General features: G+C 46.3%; 1 protein-coding gene across 1 annotated transcript in view; it reads right to left on the bottom strand.

The window, feature by feature from the left end:
• Window positions 1-16123: 16123 nt before the first annotated feature.
• Window positions 16124-22364, bottom strand: part of LOC128109038 (solute carrier family 2, facilitated glucose transporter member 9-like) — a 141036-nt gene continuing 134795 nt past the window's right edge. Inside the window, exon 13 of the mRNA XM_052736037.1 lies at window positions 16124-18609. Coding sequence (XP_052591997.1) covers window positions 18334-18609 — 276 coding nt within the window. The 3' untranslated portion in view covers window positions 16124-18333. The remainder of the gene's footprint in view (window positions 18610-22364) is intronic.

Genomic DNA, 22364 nt, shown 5'->3' with positions numbered 1-22364 from the left:
GGGTCTCCTGAGGAACAGCTCATCCCATTGCTGGGCAATGCTTTCATCCACAGCTTCCTACAGAGCTGTCTGTCTCCTTCCAGAAGCCCTCTCTGAGTCTCTTGTTCAAGGTGAATACTCTGCCCACACAGGCATTTGCCCCCTATCCTGTGTTCTAAACACATGACCCTGGCTGTGTTTCTTGTGGGACTCCATTGCCAGGAGTTTTGGTCGGGACTCTTCTATATTCTCACTGCTGGGTACACCCCGAATGCTTCTGATTTCTGAGCAAATGGCTGGGTGGAGGGAGGCAGAAGCAGGGCTGGCTGGTAGGGTCTCTGATGGAGCAATATTCTTTGGTGGAGGTGGACCTACTTTAGAGTCTTGCCCAATTTACACGTCGCTTTCTCTTAAAAACACTCTCTCTTCTTAACATCATGTGAGTATGGCTTGACATTTGAAACAGAGAAACTGGAATTCTTCCACCTGTGACTTGACAGCTTAGCTCACATGGGGATGAAGCCTGCTGAACCCAGCCTCTGAGGAAGGTCTACTCTCCCTGTCTTTGAGGCACACTTCTAGGGTGAGGAGTGTGAATCCTAAAAGGGAATCTCTCCCTCTACCTTTTGTGTCTATGTAGTATATGGTGTTTTGTGTACCTGCATGTGTGTGTACCTGCTGCAGTGGAAGCCAGAGGTTGATGTCCAGCATCTTCCTCTATTGCTCTCCAACTTTGTTGTTTGACGGAGTGTCTCCCACTAACCCCAGTGCTTACTGATTGGCTGGATTGGCTGGCCAATGAGCTCAGGGGATGCTCCTGTCTCCTCCTTTTCTCTTTTGCTCCAGTACTAGGGTTTAGATATATGCTGTCATGCCTAGCTTTTTACCTGAGCTCTGGGGATCCAAACTCAGGTCTGCATGCCTGTACGGCAGGTACTTTACTGAGTCATTTCCCTAGCACCCCCCCCCATTCCCTTTTCTTTTAGTGGGTATATACATGCGCATGTCAGCGTGCATGCCTTTGGAGGTCAGAGGAAAAACCTCGGGTTCTGTTCCTCAGGCACTGTCCACATTTCTGTTTTTATTTAGAGACAGGGTGTCACAGAGGCCTGGAGCTCAACAATAGGCCGGGCTGGTCTAGTAAACCCCAGGTGTCCTCCTGTCTCTGCCTTCCCAAGGCTGGGCTTGCAAGTGTACAGTGCCACAATCAGTTTTTTTAAAAACATGGGTTCTGGCCATTGAATTCAGGTCCTCATGCTTGCTAGGGTCTTTACTGACTGGGAGAGCCATCCCCTCCTCTTGGTGGTCCCTGGGGGTCAGAGCTGCCCTGTGTAGCTCCAGGCAGGCCACTCATACGGAGAATACGCTGCACAGTGTTCTTGCTTGGAGCAGCCCCAGAGGCATCAGCTATTTTGTGCACCAGATGTCAGGGTTTGCACCACAGTCCTGGAAGTGGAAAGCATCCGTGACAGACTACCCAGCCTTTCTTGGAAGGTTGGTGATGAAACTGAATCATGAGGCAAGCGTTAAACTTGAGAATCATGAGGAGTAAAGACCAAACCCATGATTGTCCAATCAAAACAAGCTGTATTTTGGGGTGCACTTGGGACTGCTGTCTCACTCCAGGTTGGGATTTGAGAGAGCAGCCTCTGCCGGCCTCTTGAGGTTATTTTTACAGAAGAGATAAAGTGTTCATAGGGGCGAGAGAGTCGGCTGTTATACATTGTTAGAAAAATACAGCGAAAGGGAAGGAAGAAGGGGAAGACCATACATCATGTGAAGGGGTCACAAGTTTAGTGTAGGCTGAAAACATGTTTTGCTGTTTACATCAAACCTAAGAAACAGGAACTTATTCTTAATTACAAATAGAAACCGTAACTTGCAAGAACTTAACATATGTCAAACAGGAACTTATTCTTAGCTGTCTTATACAAACAGAACCCTTAACCTACAAGGTATATCTTTACTGTTTTGGTCTCCCATTAGCTTACAAGGTATATTGTTCCTGTTTTGGTCTCATATTGGTGGGGCGGAGTGTCTCTGGTGTAGACTGATTCTCACTTACTGCCTTTTTAATTTTTTAATTAATTAATTTTACATCCTAACCACATCTCCTCTCTCTCCTTCCACCCCTAACCCACCCCTCCTCTGTATTCGCTCAGAAAGGGGCAGGCCTCTTGTGGGCATCAGCGAAGCATGGCATATTAAGCTGCCATAAGACCAAGCACCTCCCCCTGTGTTCTAGCCTGGGAAAGGCAATCCAGCATGAGGAATAGGTTCCCAAGAGCCAACCAAAGCACCAGGGACAGCCCCTGCTCCTATTAACAGGAGTTCCACAAATAGACCGAGCTATACAACTGTCACATATATGCAAAGGGCCTAGGTCGGTCCCGTGCAGGGTCCCTGGTCATTGGTTCAGACTCTGTTCCCATGAACCAGGCTAGCCATTTCTGTGGGTTTTCCTCCGATGTCCCTGACCCCCCTGGCTCCAATAGTCCCTCTTCTCTCTCCTCAGCAGGATCCCCTGAGCAGGAGTCTCTGGGTCTCTGAATCTGCCTCCATCAGTCACTGGATGAAGACTCTCAGATCACAACCTGGGTAGTCACCAATCTGATCGCAGGGGATGGCCAGTTCATGCTATGCATCCACTGCTGCCAGGAGTCTTAGCTGGGGCCATCCTTCAGGACTCATGGAAGCTTCCCTTGTATCAGGCTTCTACCCCACTCCATAAAGCCCAGTCATCTCTCTCAGCACTCTCCGCCTCCAGCCACCACCCAACCCCATCCCTCAAGTTCCCATGCCTACTGACCCAAGTCCTACCAGGAGATCTCTTCTATTTCCCCTCCCTAGAGAGATCCATGTGTCCCCTCTTGGACCCTCCTTGTTTCTTAGCCTCTCTGGATCTGTGGATTGTAGCCTGATTATCCTTTATTTTACAGTTAATACCCACTTATGAGTGAGTACATATCATGTTTGTCTTTCTGAGTCTGGGTTACCTCACTCATGATTTTTTTTCCTAGCTCCATCCATTTGCCTTCAAATTTCCTGATGTTATTGTTTTTAATAGCTGAGTAGTACTCCATTGTGTAAATGTACCACATTTTCTTTATCTATTCTTCAGTTGAGGGGCATCTAGGTTGTTTCCAGGTTCTGTCTATTACAAATAATGCTGCTATGAACATAGTTGGGCAAGTGTCCTTGTGGTATTGATTGAGCATCCTTTGGGTATATGCCCAAGTGTAGTATTGCTAGGTCTTGAGATAGACTGATTCCCAATTTTTTGAGAAGCTGCCACACTGTTTTCCCAAGTGGCTATATAAGTTTGCACCCTATTTATTTTTTTTGACTTGACAAAGTCAACTATGGTAAAATATTTATCAAAGCAGGGCTTAGAACATGTAGGGCCAAAGCTAAACTCATTGCCTAGGAAGTCAGGGTGGGTCACAGACTTCAGACTCGATTTTTAAGATCTATAGACAGGCAAATCATTCTTGCTTTTGAGTTTCCTGATGGTGGGCTCAGGGCGAATGGGTCATGTGCCTGCTGTCCAGCCATTCCATCTGCTGAGGCTCCCCGGGAGACCGGTACCACCAGGACTGTGGCCGGGAAAACAGCTGCTCAGTAAGCCTTCAGCTTCAAACAGGGTTTGCTGTGGGCATCGAGATGCCTTCTCCCATCCGGGTGGAAGCAGTACTGACTGCTGGGATGCCGGGCTCCAGTCCTGTGGGTGTACTGAAGCACAGAGCAGTTGGAGGAAAAATAGGAAAAAGCAGAAAGACCCCAAATCGCCCTCCATTCTGGCTGTGTAGCGCTGTGACCTGCCCTCCTGTCCTCTCTTGCGATAAATTCTTTAAAGCTTACCCTTGAAGATGGGTCTGCCACTGAACTATTATTATCTAAGTTTTCCTCATTGGTTGATCAGCAAGATAATGCCTCATGAGCTTTAGAAAGAATTCATTCTAGGCACGTAGGAAAGAACATGGTAGATTATGTATGCTATTACTGCTAATGGTTCCACTTGTTCTGGATTGTACAGTAATGACCTATCCATCCTAACAGGCCCTTATTCATGCCACATCTTCATAAGCAGGCTTCCTGTCTAGACTTATGAATGAAGAGAGATAATTTTTCCAGTCCACTTGTTGTATAAGAAGGTATCTGAAGCCTATGGGTAACTCTTTGATACAACTATTTTTTTGTGTGTTTGTACATGTGTGTTTGTGTGTGTGTGTGTGTGTGTGTGTGTGTGTGTGTGTGTGTGTGTGTGTGTGCATGTGGGACCAATGGTCAATAGTGGGTATCTTCCTTAATTGCCCTCTATCTTATTTTTTTGAAACGGAGCCTCTCACTAATATTGGAGCTTGCAGATTTACCTAGACTGGCAGGCCATTGAGCTCTAGGGACCCTCCTGTCTCTGCCTCCCCAGAACTGGGATTACAAGGTATGTGCCTCTATGCCCAGCTTTTAATGTGGGTTCTGAGGCTCAATCCTGGGTCCTCTTGCTCTTGAAGCAAGCATTACTGTCCAAGCCATCTTCCCTGATCTTATTCTTATTATTCTCTAACAATCTGTGTCAAATTTGCTTTCTGATGCTATGACACAATAGTAGAGGCGGGCCATATTAGTTACTTTTCTCATTGCTGTAACCAAATCTCTGACAAGCATCCATTTAAGAGAGAAAGCGTTTATTGTGGGATACAGTTCAAAGGGATTATTCCATCATGGTTGAGAAAACTTTGCAGCAGACAGGGAAGGCATGGTTCCTGGTTACATTATGTTCATAGTCAGGAAGCAGAGAGTGGTAAATGTGCCTGCTCAGCCTACCTTTCTAGCTTTTTTATGCACTCCCCACCTCCAGCCCATGGAATAGCATACCTACATTTTGGTGGGTTTTTCCATCCCCAGTGAACTTAGTCTATACAGTCCCTCCCAGGTACGCCCAAACTCTGTGTCCTTGATGGATCCCATCAAGTTGACAATGTTAGTCACCACACTGGGTAAGTCATAAAGGACAGGGTTTATTTAGAAGCTCCTATTTCTGGAAGTTGATGGGGTGATTCCTTGAATTTTGCTTCTGATGAGGGTCTCCTGGTGGATGCCGTTACAATGCCAGAAGTGCCCATAACAGCAGGCACATGGCGAAACAGGAAGCGGGTTCGCCCCAGGGGTCGGGCTCACTCTTAACAACCCACTCTCATGAGAACTAACTGTGGAAATGACGTTAATTCCTTCTAATTGTAGCACTCTGATGACCTAATCACTAAGCAAGAAGCCCCGCCCCTTAAAGTACACCTTCCAACATTGCCACCCTAACACAGAAGCCTTTGCAGACACTCTCAAGCCACGCCCAAACCACAGTGCCACCCAAACTAAAGGCAAGATGCAGACACCTTAAATGTACTTTCATGTGCTTGTTATTTACACAGTGGTCATCATTGTTTGACCTTTTGTGGCCTATTTACTTATTTATTCCCTTTCTTCTAGCATTTGAATGTCAGATTCATAACAGATAGCTGGACATCGCTTAGAACATTGCAGGAGTATAGGCGTATAGGGAGATTATGGGATGAGTGGCAGGGAGCTCTGTTTTTCCAGGTTAGTGTTGCTAGCTTTGTGACCCTGGGTGTGATGGTCAGCTTTAATTGTCGGCTGACACACCTAGAATCACCTAGGAAGAGAGTCCCAATAAGGGGTTGTTTATACTGGGTTGACCTCTGGGCATGTCTGTGGGGGAAATTATCTTTTTTTTTAATTTAAAAAATTTTTTGAATTCATTTTACATACCAACCACGGATCCTTCTTGTCAGAGACCAAACATGGACCATGGAAAAGTATTAGTTAGGCCAGAGAACAAGCCCCTGCCCTAAACCAGATGCCCCCAAAGATAAAGAACAGGTCAGGCAGATCAGGTAGCATAGCAACAGAACAATGGGCCCTGACCAGTGACTTTACCACCTAGCAGCCTCACGACTTGCACGACTTGCACGTAGTCCTTCACCTGCACGTCCCCCTTCACCTGCACGTACAGCACGTCGTGCACTCCTTCCCTCCTTCCCTCCCCCTCCCATGCTATATAAGCCTTGCTGAGGAGAATAAAATTTGCAGCTTGATCAGAACACACTGTCTTGCTGTCTTCTCTCGTGTCTCCCCCATCCCTCTCATTCTCTCCCACAGGTGGGTCGCCCCCGTTGACACCCCGCTGGCCGGGGCACCTTCTCTCATCCCTCCTCCTTCTCCCCCCCCTGCCTCCCCCCCACCCCTTATCCCTGCCTCCAAAAGGGTAAGGCCTCCCATGGGGAGTCAGCAAGGCCTCGTACATTCAGTTGAGGAAGGACCAAGACCCTCCATGCTGCATCAAGGTTGAGCAAAGCATCCCACCATAGGTAATGGGCTCCAAAAGCCAGCTCACGCACCAGGGATAGATCCTGATCCCACTGCCATGGGGACCCTTAAGCAGACCCAGCTACACAACTGTCTTGCTTATGCAGAGGGTCTAGTCCAGTCCCAGGCAGGTTCCATAGTTGTCAGTCTAAAGTCTGGGAGTTCTACAGGCTTGCTTCAGTTGTCTCTGTAGGTTTACCCATCATGATCTTGACCCTCCCCCGCCCTGCTCATATAATACCTCTTCCTTCTCTTCGACTGGACTCCCTGAGCTCAGCCTGGTGCTTGGTTGTGAATCTCTGCATCTGCTTCCATCAGTCACTGGGTGAAGGCTCTATGGTGACATGGTATTTACCAATCTGATTACCAGGGTAGGCCAGTTCAGGCATCCTCATCACTATTGCTAGTAGTCTAATCTAGGGCCGTCCTTGTGGATTCCTGGGAATTTCCCTATCACGAGGTTTCTCCCTTACCCCATAATGTCTCCCTCTATCAAGATATCTCTTTCAATGCTCTCCCACTCCATCCCTCCCCCAGCTTGACCATCCTATTCCCTCATGTTCTCATCCTCCATCCCTACCCCTCTACTGCCCCCCCACCCCCAGTTTACTCATGGAGAGCTCCTCTGTTTCCCTTTTCTAAGGTGATTTATACATCCCTCTTAGGGTCCTCCTTGTTTCTGAGCTTCTCTGGAGATGTGGGTTGTAGTCTGATTATCCTTTGCTTTACATCTAGTATCCACTTATGAGTGAGTACATACCATGTTTGTCTTTCTGAGTCTGGGTTACCTCACTCAGGATAATATTTTCTAGTTCCATCCATTTGCCTGCACATTTCATGATGTCATTGCTTTTTACAGCTGAGTAGTAGTCCATTGTGTATATGCACCACATTTTTCTTTACCCATCCTTCAGGTGAGGGGCAACTAGGTTGTTTCCAGGTTCTGGCTATTACAAATAATGCTACTATAAACATAGTTGAGCAAGTATCCTTATGGTATGATTGAATATCCTTTGGGTATATGCCCAAGAGTGGTATCACTGGGTCTTGAAGTAGATTGTTTGGGGGAAAGTTATCTTAATTAAGTTAATTGATGTAGGAATACCCAACCCAGTTAGGATGGCATCATTCCCTAGGCACAGGGATCTGAGCTGTAGAAGAGTAGAGAAATTGAGCTGAGCACAAGCAAGCAAGTGGGCATGCATGCATTAATTTCTTTCTGCTCTCTTAACTGTGGATATGATGTGACCAGATGTTTGAAATTCTGGCCTTGACTTCACCACAATGACAGACTATAACCAGGAATTAGAAGCTGAAATAAACTTTCTACCCTCGGCTGATTTTTGTCAGGGTATTTTATCACAGCAACTGGAGCGAAGTTAGACACTGGGCAAGCAATTTTTTCTAAGCCTTGGTAAGTGGGGCCCTTTTAAAAATGTGCGTTTTGGGGCTCACTCTTAGTACCTTGTACTTGCAAAGCAAGCACTTTACAGACAGATCCATCTCCCCAGCTCAGGCCATTGTGTGGATCAGGGGTCTACATGTGATTTGAATAGTATTCTTTGGAGGAGGCAGGAGTCTGGACAGTCTTTCATTCTGAGCGGACACTGTGATGAGGCTTTGGGTACCACCACACAAAGGTGGAGCTTGTGATCCTTTTCTTGAGTTCCAGGTGGTCTGTGTCTCGGATTAGAAGTGATATGGCACGAGTCCTGAGCTTTGGAGTGGAGAGTCTGTTCTCACTGTCTCAGGATATTGCTCCCCGATGTGAAGGCCAGGCTGGGTTCTTGGAGAAAAATAAAAAACAAACAGCAACAACAAAAACCTTCCTGCCGAGAGAGGTCCTGTAGATAGAGAGTCATCTCCATTGTCTTAGCCATTCCCACAGAGGACAGTGACATCCAAATGAAGCTATTTGAGACCAAACACTCCCCCATGACATCACCTAAATGCCCAACTGAATTCAAGGGCCACCGCATGTGTGGAAAGGGCTGCCCAGGAGAGCCTGGCTTGAGCTGTCTGTCCACAGAGTTCTGAGGAGAAAAGAGCTGTTCTTTCAGGCCACTGAGCTCTGGGTTGGTCTGCTTTTCAGCAGCAGGTAACCAATTCATCAGGTGAGAGACGGTTTTCCCACTGGGTGGCTCGGCTGAGAAGAAGAGAAGCTAGAGTTCCTGGATGCTACCACATGGAGAAACTGCTTGAGGAACAAAAATCCAAGCAGAGAGGAGCCACTAAAATAAGAAAGAATGAATTCCAAGCCTGGATGACATCACTGAAGCCTCTGGACTCAGTGAAGACAGAAGATATCAGCCAAGACCCTTCTTAGACATTACACAGGTAAAGCATTGCCTTTCTTTCTAACCTGTTACAAGCCAGGATTCTGCCATATGCAACTAAAAGAACTCCAACGGCTGTAAAATTGTTTCCTGGTTGTGTTATCTACAATTGGATTCCAGCCAAATTTGACTAGCATGGCTTTCAACATCTTTAAATCAGTTCTTGTTTCTGTCCCAATAATCCCCATTTTTCAAAACAATCTTGTTCACGAGCCAGTTTAGCCATTACACACGCCTTTTCTGTGCTTACCACACACACGGAATGGTGGTAATCCCAGGAGCTTTAACAGGTAATGTGACATGCCCAGCGTCCTTGCTTTCTTCTGTGGGCTGTATAATTGAATTGTGTTAAATCCCAAGCAGGAGAAGTGAGAGTTAGGAAAAATGTCTGCATCCCACTCCACCCTGTTGCTCAAGGCACTGCACGTGTGTGAATGCCGAGCAGAGGTCCAGCGCAAACACCAGCATCCTTCTTTTCCTTTCCGCATGAAACCAGAGTCCTCTCTCTCTGAGGCACCTGCTCCCAGCCTGAAAAGCACCTTCTTGTAGACGTTCTTTTTGTCATCCAGACTACACAGGGAATGCAACGTTTGGCAATGACTGAGGTTTTGTGCTGGCCAGGAAGTGCTATGTGCTGTAAATTCAAGAGGCTCTGAGGAGCTGTTAGGTGTCTGGTCTCCAAACACACTCTTGTCCTCTGTCCTCACCACCCACATGTCCTCCTGAGAACTCATTCTTCTTTTTTTCCTTTTCTCTTTCTTTCTTCCAGGATCTAGTTCTTGGTTGAGAAGTAGTGCAATCCCCAAATGCTATGATTTAATGGGAGGAAATTTACTTGTCTCGCTGTATGAATTTGCCAGGGGAAGGGAATCTGATCAAGATAATTACATTCTCAAATGCCTAAGAAAGGTGCCGGGTTGCTGTCACTCAACATGACCTCCGTTCTCTGGGGTTCACAACTAACTAATGAGTATTCAGTGGAAGCCAAAGGAGAAGGAGGCTGATTGCAAAGCCCTGCCCTTCCCAAGTCTCATTACTTACTCAATTAGGACACAGCATGGTGATCAGGTTTTGTCTGTCTAGACCTTTGCTCAGCCATAGATGAAAGAGGTGAGGCAGTCTTGGTCCCAGAAGGGTTTAAGAAGTGATCTTGGCGATCATGATCTTCCAGTCTAAACCCAAACCATTGCTTAGCTTCATCTCCCACCTTTACCCTTACAGCCACTGTGCTTGGCCATGGCAACAATTTGCCATTCTCTGAATAGGTCATCTACTTTTCCACCTCCACAAAGTCAGCCTTGAAAACTGCTCCTGCAGCTGTCTGATGGCATCCTGGTCCTCATCTGAGATGCAGCTCAGTTTCCCCACAGAGAAGTGATTTCTCTAACGATCCAGCCACACTCGCTCCCTCCCCATGGTTCCCATCACAGCCTCTTCACACCTAGATCAATGTTCATTTCTTTAGTAAGTGTGTAATAAGCACTTACCGGGTCGCAGGCCTGTGGAGTCCTGAGGTGACCCTGATGTGATGATCTCAGCATTTAGCTGAGGAGGAATTCAATGAGGATAAATCACAACAAGCCCAAAGCATCAAGAAAAAGCATCAACAAGGGAACACTCAGGCACCTGGAAGAGTCACCTGGAAGAAGGTGGCAAGGATCCAGGAAGCTCCAGAGGCAGAGGTGCCTCGGCACGAACCATGAAGGATTGATGGATGCTACCAACATGCAGAAGAGAAGGAAGACAAGTCTCCCCAGAGAGAATGCTAGACAAATCTCCCTATCAATGTTTTGATCCTATTCTCCTGCCTTCCCATCTCTTCCCAGATCTCCCCACTTCCTTTCACACTCAACTTTGTACGCTTTTTCCTTTTCATCAATACCAATTTGCAATGCTCAAATATTCCCGGATATGTGGTCTTCCACTGTATTGTGGCCAACTTCTTAGGGGCTAGACTTTTAGGAAAATGGATCCCTTTTCTCCCAGCAGCTAAAAATAGCCAACAGCACTTATCCAGGGATGGGACCTCGTGTCCAACTCCCTGTCCATGCTAGGATATGGTCTGGCTTGGGATTGTGCAGATCTTGTGCAAGCTGTTACAACCACTGTGAGTTCATATCTGCAGCTGCCTTGCGGTGTCCAGAAGACATTGTCTCCTTATAGTCATCCACTACCTCTGCTTTTTACACTTTTCTCGTTCTTTCTTCTTCAATGATCTCTAAACCTCTGGAGGAGACATGTGAGGAATATATGTCCCACTTAGGGCTGAGCATTCTGCAGTCTCCTACTTTCTGCACCTGGGTCAGTTCTGGGTCTCTGTGTTGATCATCTACTGCAAACAAGAGCTCTTTGATTGATGGTTGGGAGATGAAAATAGTAAGTCATCAGGAATTGGTTTAATACTACGTCCATTTAGCAGAATAATAGTAATAAGTTCTCTCTTTAAAGTCTATGACCTGTCTAGCCATAGGTTCTTGCTCTAATAATGGTGTCAGTATGGGTTTCATCTTGTAGATTGGGCGTTAAATCCAATTGATTGGTTACTCACGTGACATTTGTGCCACTATTGCTTCAGTGGGCATGTCTAGACTTGTTTTTCAGCTGCCCTCAGATTATGCCCTGGAGACTCTGGCCAACCATGCCTCAGTATCCTCCATCATCTTCTCTCTCCAATGGATTTGTTTTATCCAGTTTTATATTCCCATCATCTAGCAAGGGCATATAGTAGGTTACATAAAGAGAGGGTTCAGTGGTCTCAACTGTCCCAAGATCCAAGGGACCCTCCACCAGATTCCAGCTGGCCCAAGAGGAAGAAGAGAACTGCCCAGCTGATTCATGGAACCACAAGATATGGTAATCCACTGTTGTTTAAGCCACTAACTTTAAAGATCTATTTTGTATTATATTTAATCATATTATGGGGTATGTATGTGGTATGGGGGTGCATCTGAAGGCATTGCCCATACAGGACCAGAAGAGGGCATAGGATCCCTGGATCTGGGGCTGCAGGTGGTTGTGAGCTACTTGACATGGGTGCTGGGAACCACACTTGGGTCCTTCCTCTGAAAGAGCAGTACATACTCTTAACTGCTGAGCTACTTCTCTAGTCTCTGATTAAGCCATTAAATTTGGTTAATTTACTAAGCAGAAATGAATAGCTAATAGGACCTATTATTTCTGGTTGGGTGTTTCTCCTAATGCTGTGAGTTCTCTTGCCAAGCAAGAAAAACAGAGAAATTGGTGGTGGTTCTTGTGTCCAGGCTGGCTTTGAGCAGAAAGAACAGATCTTGGAGCGTACACAATGAGACCCATAGTCTTTACTTTACAGGCCACTTCCAACATCACAGGCAACCATATGAAAGTCTTTTCAGAGCTGGAGGAGAAATGAACCCAGGCAGGCAGGAGGGCCAGGTCAGCACCACAGACAGCTCCAGCACTCTGGCAGATAGGGCACCAGATGCTGAGAATCTTCATGCACCTGCAGGCAGCAGTGCCCCAGGGAAGTAACGAGCAGTGTGTCAGAAGAATTGGATTTGCTTCATGGATCCTCATTTGCCATGGGCACTCTCCTGTCACAACTCGTGTGGATTGAGTTTCACTCGCAAAAGAAACTGGAAATAAGAGGTGATAGAAGTCAAGATAGACTATTGAGAATTGGAGGCAAATGCCAGGGGTGGGGAGCTCAGGGCTGTGATAGTAGCTTGGACATGTGAGGTCCGGGGCATGTTCCTCAAAACCCTCTGAGGGTGTGGCTCTACCTTTGTACCTAAGATGCTGGGCAATGTTATTGCAACTGCACCAACATTCTTACATTTGTTCATCCTCCAATAAGACAAGAGTTTCTGGTGCTTCCCACACTATAGAGACTAAAGGGGCTCTGTCTAAAGTCATCATTCTTGGGGTTCCTAGCAGTGGAAACATTCCTCAAAATGTCTGTGAGGAGAAACAGCTAAGTTGTACCATCTAAGCAATGATCAATCTGGGTTGAGACCATGAGGGATTGGGTAAAAGACTTCCCATATCTCAAGAAGCCTCTTGGGCTCCACCGATTCTGTATCAACTATGGAGACAAAAGTCTAGAACATCTGTCCTATCTTTCTATCACTACTGTAACAAATGGCCACATACACAGTGAGTTAGCAGAGAGGAAATGGCATCCACTGGGGTTAGTGGTGGGAGAGGGAGGGGGGGCTGGGTGAAATGGCACAAGGCTTCAGTTAGGCTGGATAAACAGGTCCTGAGGCACTGCCTATAGCTGTGACATAACAGACAGTGCTATATTGTATACTTGAAGCATGAGAAGTGGTAGATCGTAAGTGTTTATTTATATCATGTCTAAAGAGACAAGAATGTGATAACCACATCCGGTAATGGTCATGCTAATTGCCTTGGCTGCCCTCATCTCACACTATAAACTTAGCTCAAACCATCAAGCCACACACTTTAAATCTACACAACTCTTATTTGTTAAATATGCTTCCATAAAAATGGAAAATGAGAAATTGGGAAATCTGGATAATTTTTGTCTGATTTGTTTTTTTTTTCCTCTGCCAATGCAAATGTATTTCAGAACCAAGAGGTAAAAGACGAAAATTTAAAAGGAATGATCCACGCTCTCCTCCTGGGCTAAAACAACACAGATTTGTTGTCTTACAGTCTGGGAATCGGAAGTTCTGAAGGTGAAGATGCTGGGCTGCACTCCTCTGTTGTTTGTTTTTACTCTTTACTCTTGGCTCTTTGGGGGGCCCTCCATCCAGCTCCCAAATAAATCACACTTATTGGGCTTATTATTTCTTATAAATGTCCAGCCTTAGCTTGGCTTATTTCTAGCCAGTTTTTCTAACTTAAATTATCCCATCTACCTTTTGCCTCGGGGCTTTTTTCTTTTCTTACTTCTGTAATCTTGCTTTCACTCTTACTCGGTGGCTGTGTGGCTGTGTGGTTGGACCCTTCTTTTCTCACTCCTTGATCTCTCTTGCTTTTTGATCCCTCTTTTTCTCCTTCTATTTATTCTCTCTGCCTGCCAGTCCCTTCTATCCTTTCTCCTGCCTCCCTATTGGCCATTCAGCTCTTTATTAGATCAATCAGGTGTTTTAGACAGGCAAAGTAACACAACATCACAGAGTTAAACAAATGTAACATAGAAGAATGCAACACATCTTTGCATCATTAAACAAAAGTTTCACAGCATAAACAAATTCCATACATCTTAAAATAATATTCCAGAACACTACTCTTAGCATGCCCAGTCCCCACCTTTCCCAATCTTGAAAGGCTATCTGCAGTCCCTACCTCAGGACCCTTCCTCTCCCTTCAAGGCCAGCAAGTGGACTCTGTCCCACTTGGTACTTGCAGTTCCCTCATCTTTGTGGGGACATGGTGAGTTCAGCCAGTGCTTTAACTGACATCACTAAATCCAGCTGCCAGAAGTAGAGTCCAGCCAATTGCTAGCCATCTTTCTCTACCTGTTGACTGGGCAATTGCATCATGTCGTGGAATCGACCAGTGAATACCTGGCTAGGTAAAACACTTTCTTTTCCTTTTCTTTTTGTTTCTTTTTATGTGTGTTTGTATAAGTATGATTGGTGTATCCACATGTAATCTATGTGCTTTTACTCTTTACTCATGGGTGTCCATGTGTGTGCCTGTGCACATAAGTGTGGGGTCCAGAGAAGGCAACTGGGTGTCTTGTCATTCTTCATCTATTTCTTTGAGACAGGGTCTCTCACTGAACATGGAGCTATGCTGTTAGTCTGCAAGCAAGCCCCAGCAATCCTCCTGTCCTTGTCCCTCAGAACCCTGGGGTTTTGGTGAACAAGCCAATGGTCACACCCACATTTTTGCATGGGCTCTGGGATCTGAACTCAAATTTTCATATCTGCAAAGCAAGGACATTCTCAGAGCTGATGCTTTGGAGCTCTGTCCTACCTGGCCAGTTTCTAATCCTGTTAACACACACACACACACACACACACACACACACACACACACACACACTTTAGTTTATCCTGTGTATTTTGAATATTATAATGGACACTTATTCAAATCTTCTGTGTGATTTTATTTGAAAGCAAACAGTTAGCCTGGTTAAATTCAGATCAAAAGTTCTTACCCATGCTTTGTGGGTGCTGACTCCCACTTCAGTCTCTGTGCTCTTTGTAGGTCCACCCCATGTGTGTGCCTGGGAACTGGATGGGCCTGTGCTGGGGTCCATATGCATTTTGATCCTCAAAATTCCTCTGATCAGCTTCACGCTGGTGCAAAACCAGAATCTCATTCACGGATTTAGGGTGTTCCTGTCTTCAGCTCTCTTTACCCACACACCCCACCATTCTGCAGTCTTCTCTTTTGGTTAGAATTGCAAAATTTTTCCCTCACTACTGTGTTATCTTTTACAGGGGCTTGTATCTGAAACAAAGCAGCAATATGAGGAGGGAGAGGGAGAGGGGAGGGTTTGGGGGCAGAGAGGCAGAGAGATGCAGAGAGAATGATTGAATAATCGGCATTCCCCTGTTCTGTTTGGAGCTTAGAGGCTTATGTCCCCAGTATCTCATCAAAGAGAAGGGTTTTTCTTTCAGTGCCTGTGTGATTCCTGCTGTCATCTCCAGGCAGAGTCCTAAGTTTCCTCCTGTCACTCTGAAGGGAGGAATGGTTTCTTTCAGAGCTTCTTCTTTGGGTACCCATTCTGTGGTCTGGACATTGCCATCTTGGAGAGTGAGCAGGTGATGTGGGAGGGATAGATGCAGGAACTCATGGCTACATGAGCTGTTCCTCAAGTTGGAATCCCACCTGCAATTTGCCTGCTTTCTTATTTTCAGTCTGCATGTGTTTGCATTATGATTCTGTCTAGGTTTTTGGTGATAATTAGCCAGAGAGAAATGGCCTAGTATGTGCATATTAGACCAGAAGCTGAAAGAATTACCTATTTCTGGGACTCTGAGAGGAGGAAATACCGACTTCCATGGTTTGGATATAAAGAGAGAGATGAAATGGACCTGATGGACCTACAAGGGGTGAGGTCACCCCGAGCTCTTGGGTGGGAATCAGAAAGTGAGGCTGGTAGCCGAGCGTCTCCTGAGGACCACACAAGGATGCAGGGTGCAAATGGCCACAGCCAGCCAGTGAAACTTTGGCCTGCAGGCCCCCAGTGAACACCTGGCTCTGATTCCTGGTTCCCCTTTTTCTTCCAGCATCTGAGAAACAGATTTCTATGGTAAGAAATTCTCTGCCTCTGTGGCGGGCATCAGAATGTGCCCAAAAGTCTTCAGGGTTCAGATGATGTATTTAATATCAAGTGGGAAAAATAAGGAGATAAGAGAAAGATAATTGTAATTGTGTTTTATATATTCTGTGTGTGTGTAAGTGGATTAATACCAGGCAGGAAATGAACAGGGCTATGTAAAAAGTAAAACGATGAAGCATGTGAGATGATCAGTTTTATTATGAGATTCATTTTTCAAAAGTGCCCTTAGTGTGGCTTTATTATAATTTCAAATATAAGAACATGCAATAACCACCTCTGACCTCATGGTCACACTGGTCCTGGCTCTGCTCTGTCCCTTGTCTGAGAAGGCACTCTCAGCTGCCACCCCAACTCTTCCTCCTGTCGGAAGTTCCCATACCACTGTTACCCCAGTACTGATCACACTACACCTCATCGTTGGTGCTTTGACTTTCCATCTTTTCTGTCAGACATGACAGTGTCTAGGTCACAGCCTGGTATTTCCTTGCTCATAGATGTATTTTCAGTATCCAGCCAAAGCAGACTGGTTACTGACTAATAAATATTTATTGACAGAACACGTAAATCTCCAAGTGAAGGACAGCTTTCAGATGTTAAGATTTCTGTTTTACAAGTTACTTGGCTCCCTTTGTGATGGGCATTTGTCAAATCCATGTGTTACGTTCTCTCCATACTTAAACACACTGTTCAAACCAATGCTGCATGGCATGGTGCTCTGAGCTGGGAATGCACCCATGAAGAGGCCCAGATGAAGAGTCTTCAACAGGGCAGGAAAAATCAGAGCACAGGTTTTGGTTAAGGTCACCCTCATCTAGAATAGTCAGGAAAACAGCAGTGTTGCCTGGCCTGGGGACTTCCCTGTCTGGTACCATGCATCTTAAACTTATACACACTAATGCCACTTTAAGTACCTACCATTTACTTATGACATTTGTCATAGGTATGATGGGCAATGTCGCTCTGCATGCTGTGAATGTGTTGTTCTAATTGGTTGATAAATAAAATGCTGATTAGCCAGTAGCCAGGCAGGAAGTATAGGCAGGATAAGCAGACAAGGAGAATTCTGGGAAGAAGAGGAAGATTGAGTCAGGAGTTGCCAGTCAGACAAGAGGAAGCAAGATGTGCAGGCAGAACTGAGAAAAGGTACCAAGCCACGTGGCTAAACATAAATAAGAATTATGGGTTAATTTAAGTGTAAGAGCTAGTCAGTAATAAGCTTGAGCTAATGGCCATACAGTTTGTAAATAACTGTGTGTTTACTTGGGTCTGAGTGGCTGCGGGACTGATGAGTGAGAGATATTTGTCCTGACTGCAGGCCAGGTGGGACACAGGAAAACTCTCAGCTACATAGGCACTTTGTTTTAGAGGCAGAAGAAGGGACTCAGCCAAACGATGAGCTACACATAATGACGGCAAAATGCAAGTTGCTCCAACCAGACACCCACTCAAACACCCTACTCTAGAACCGACTCTTGGACTCCATTAACAACTGTTGAGGCAGGTGATTCTCCCAGCCTTCACCTGAGCACTATGAGTGACGGCGAGTGTCTTTCCAGGCAGCTTGTGACTTCTGAAGATGAATCTCCTTCACATTACAAATGCGAGGCTCAGGAGCAGAGACTGTCATTTCTGCATCCAGGGCAGGCATTACCAATCAATCCCAGTGTTCTTTCCCATCAAACCTAGGTTTAGTCTTAGAGTCATTTTCAGTGTCAGAGCTCAACTTGCAGTCTCTGCCCCCTACTTGCCAGAAAGTTTGTTCTCATATTATTTATTGTTCTTCTGTGTGCTCTCTGTAATAGTCTGAACTAAAGACAGCCCCAGACCTGGCAGCCTTGAGCACTGGGGACAAAGCCTGTGTTGGTAGGATCAGCAGCATGGTGGGTTGGAATGAGGTGTTCCTAAGCCTCAAGTCCACAGGGTAGAGGCAGATTAGCAACAGGCATTTGTTAGTGTGGACAAAGAATCTTCCCATGGAAGTTGGAACACTTCCAGGCAGGACCAAGGTCCAGGTCCTTAGAGACTGGAGGCCAAGGGCAGGTTGGGCAGGGTTGCTTAGCAACAGCACAGCTTGGACAAGCCCCGGCTGTCATTCCCTTTACGACGAGTGTCCATCAGACCAGAAGACTTTCCTCTGAGTGGGCAACCTGATGCCTTTCCTCCAACTTTATTTCAAAACTACAAGTTCAGTCATGAAGGAGGCAGCCTTTGGTCTGTATAGAATGCTGAAAGTACCAAACCTAGGGAATGCTTCCAAGGGGAGTTTGGAAGGGGCAGCTGTGAAGATACAACTGTGAGGTCTGATTCCCTCAGGCTTCTTCCTAACACCCCAGTACAACAGTCTCATATGGCTTCAATCAGCTGAAACCTTCTAAGTTTTGGGAAAGCCTTGGATTACTGAAGTGAGAACACACATTTAGACATTTGGTTTTGGCCATGGCTGTCTAGCGTGGAGGATGGATCTGGCTCAGGCTGGCTATTAGCCTTCTCCTCTGCCATGGCTGAGTCAGTCTTCACCTCTGGGGGGTGAGCCTTGTTCCTCTTGGCGAATGACTGGCTGATTTCTGCATGGGTTCTGTTCTTGGTCTCAGGGAGGACAAAATAGAAGTAGATAGCCCCTGTGATACACACCGCGGCAAAGACAAGGAAGCAGTAGGAGTCCAGGCTTTTCTGTGGAAAAGTAGAGACAAAAACAGCCCATAAACAGTCAGCAAACGAGCTAGCGGGTTGTAAAGCCACATTGCAAGATTCTCCTCTGCAGCTAGTACTCATGCGCCAGGAGTGCTAGGTAAAACCCCACAGTGGCGGCTGCTGCTGCAAGAGCCAGGTGGAGCCACATGATACTCGAACCAGTTTCAAAGGAAGTGGAGATAAATCAGTTACCCGCCATGATCAAGATGAGAAAAAACAAAACAAAACAAAAACAAAAACAAAACTCAGTCTTTATTGTTCTGTATTCTTTTTCTCCAAAGTAGGTGTTTAAAAACTGACCATTAAGGAAGGAAAATGTAATCCTTGATGAATATTATCTTAGGTTCATTTTACCATGATCACATTCTTCCCTCTCCCATGACACACAAGAGAACCATAAATCCCCAGTTTGTAGGAAAAATATGGATCATGGTATCAAGGATATATATTGTTCCCCCGGTACACAGAAGATCTACCTCACTAATTGGTACAGCCTTGTACAAAAACAGAAAGACCAGGAGATAGATGCTGGGCATAGTCACGGTTGCTTGTGTCCTAATTAGACCTCAGTGAGATGCTGGGCTTCCCAGGGACTCTTCGAGCCTCTGTGGCCCCTGACATGGTATTTGGCTCTCAGTAAAGGTTTGTTCAATAAAAGGCTTCCTGGGCTTGAGAGATGGCTCCTGAGTAATCACCAGGAGCCAAGTTGGAATCCTTAGCACCCAGGTAAAATGCCAGGTGTGGTTGCACACTCCACTTCCCTGTGACCCCAGAACTGGGAGTAGGGGCTGGGACAGGGGGATTCCTGGGACTTGCTGGCTGCTAAGTACACACCTGTAGTCCCAGGAGTAGAAGCAGGAGGACCCTAAGTTCATGGTCATCCTTGACTTCATGGGTAGTTCACACCAACCTTCGGCTATATGAGAGCCCAACTCCTTAACTCTCAAAGTCTTCTTGGTTACAGCTGCCAGGGCCTGACTTCTTTGGACTACAGACATCATTGATCAAAGACAAGGAGACAATGGTTTTTGGGGTGTCATTTCCCAAGAAGCAACGCCAGGGTTTTCATCAATTCTATTTCTAGTCCCTTTTACTTCTCTGAGGTCATTTCCTTTCTTCTCTGCTCCAGCTTTACCTTCCTGATGGCTGTTCCTAATATCATGCCCCAGGGCCTTTGCACATGCCATCAACTGTCTTCCTGGCACAATTGTCAAAAACACCTGTACATTCTGCTTTCTCACTTTCTCTGCCTATGGGTCCTTCCTTAGAGAGATTTTCTCTAACTCCTGTTTTGAGAGGGTGCCCTCCAGACCTGATTCACTGTCTCTAATCATGCATCATTATGGATCATAGAGCATAGAACTGCCTGTTAATTAATTCTCTCCCCACTGAGGGTAAGCTATGGGAGGGTGGACATTGCTGTTTTTCTTGCATGGCCAGAATGCAGGGAGTTGTGGATAGACAGAGGACCAGCAGTGGATGTTTACTGAGTCCAAGGGTGTCCCAAGGCTCTCTACCCTAGCCAGGGCACTCCTGGAGCTTTCTGGGATGTCTTTACCACCCTCTGAGTTACTATGTGCTTGTCTTTGCTTCCCAAAGGACATCATGAGGCCTCTTGGATTATTCTGTTTCACAGACTTCAGTTAACCCACAGCACCTGCAACATCTGGGGATAGCACATTTGTCCCCTTCCTTGTGAGTCTCAGGGACAAAAGTACAGGAAAAGTAGGGGGAGAGACTCCATCTCTTGGGCACTGAGTCTACAGAGGGAACCCCAGATGAAAAGTGCTGTTGGGTCCCTGATGCAGTTTTCCAAACCAATGTGTTGGGGCTGAATTCACAATGTGGTGAGGCCTTTATGGGGTGATCAAATCATAAGGGTGGATCCATCACAAACGAGATTCGAAACCTCATGCTGGGATGAAGGGAACTAGGCAGCCTCCTCTCACCCTTCACCTTCTTCCACGTGAGAAGACACTGGGGAGCACCATCTTGGAAACAGAACAGCCTCCACCAGATCCACCGATCCCTTGGTCTCGGACTTCCAGCCTCATAAAGATAACCCTGCCTGTGGCATTTCGTGATAGCAGCACATAGCTAGGATAGGCCTTCTTCCTGAGGGTACTGGCCTAGGGGAGGTACAGAGCTGAGGCAGACATGCCTGCTCACCACCCCTCTTTCATTGTTCTCATGCTGGAAGTCGCAGTACCAATCACTGGCTCTGCAGAAGGAGGCTGTTACAGAGTCAGGTTGGGGAGGGAGAAGAAGGGAGGAGCTTTTGCAAAAGAACATTTACTCTGCCCCACTACAGAGCCAGATCTTTGGGGCCATTTACAGGCCTGCCTTGTTCCTCTTTACAGATGAAAAACAAATAAACAAACAAACAAACAAATAAAAAACCCAAGCTGGAGTCAGGTTGTTACTGGAGTCGTTAGGGTCAGAGCCTGGTCCTTGGCAGCTCTATCTACCTAGGCTTAGCCGCCCATCCTCAAGATACAACTCAGAGACAAAGGGTGTTTAAAAGCAGAGGGAGGGGGCTGGAGAGATGGCTCAGTGGTTAAGAGCACCGACTGCTCTTCCAGAGGTCCTGAGTTCAATTCCCAGCAACCACATGGTGGCTCACAACCACTTGTAATGAGATCTGGCTCTCTCTTCTGGCTTGCAGGGACACATGCAGACAGAAAACTGAATACGTAATAAATAAATAAATCTTTAAAAAAAAAAAAGCAGAGGGAGATGTATCGAAGTGGCCACACTGGGCAAAGGAACAAGTAATGATGTCCAGTGAGTCACAAGCCACTCTTGGAGGTCTTGAAACGAGGTTTAGGTTTGACTAAGAAGACAAGAGGTATGCATAACTAAGCAGTCCTGTACCTGACCTGTCATTGATCCACCATTGCCTTGGTTTCATCCTGCACGTTGGTCTGGTAAGTTGTCATAGCTCAGTGAAAGCTCCTTCCCTGGAACCAGTACGTCCTCTGGCTGGCACCACGACTTCAGCCTTTCCCTGCCTGAATTACGAGATTCCTTGCAGTACATTGCTTTATTGGTGCCAATGGGTGGGGCATAAGTGTCTCTCCTTAGACTGTCTTCACTCCTGCCAGGACAGTCCGTGTTATTTGCCATGTTCATGCTGCTGGAAGGAGGGGCAGGAGGGGATGGAAACTCAGCAGCACGTTCTTCTCCAAAGTTGCCTTGCCCCGTGTTGGACCCTGGCTTGGACTGAGGACGTGAGCCGACCAAGCCAATGCTAACCGTAGCAACTGCTCTCTAACTGCTTCCTGGCCTGGGACTGCCGACTCACTCTGTTCACCCCCGCCCTGTGGTGTGACCTTACAGGAGAGGTGGCTGAGGGCAGGAACCGGGCCAGGCATCAGTTAAGACGCAAGCTCACGGAATCTGTGGGTGGAGTGGAGCCTCACTTGGGGTGGATACTCGGCTCTTGCCACCACCTCTTCACATCCCTGTTTTGTTCCAGCTCTCAGGGGTGCTGCTAGCCACAGTCACGTCGCCTCTGAAAACACATCTTTTATGTCATTAGACGGCCATTAAAGTGGTTCAGATTTTTGTTTCAGGGAGGAAAATTTCTTCTCACAATACAGTAGAATGTTAAATTATGCTAAAAATACAAGGCAATTTTGGCAAAATACTACTTTTAGGAAAAGGCCCTTGAGATTAAAGAAAAAAAAATCTTCGTTTTTTTTTTCCCTCTTACTGCTCTGAATCAGAACTGC

The sequence above is a fragment of the Peromyscus californicus genome, unplaced genomic scaffold, assembly GCF_007827085.1.
Source record: "Peromyscus californicus insignis strain IS unplaced genomic scaffold, ASM782708v3 Scaffold_13__1_contigs__length_99412109, whole genome shotgun sequence".
NCBI lineage: Eukaryota > Metazoa > Chordata > Mammalia > Rodentia > Cricetidae > Peromyscus > Peromyscus californicus.
This window is presented reverse-complemented; position numbering and strand designations above follow the sequence as displayed.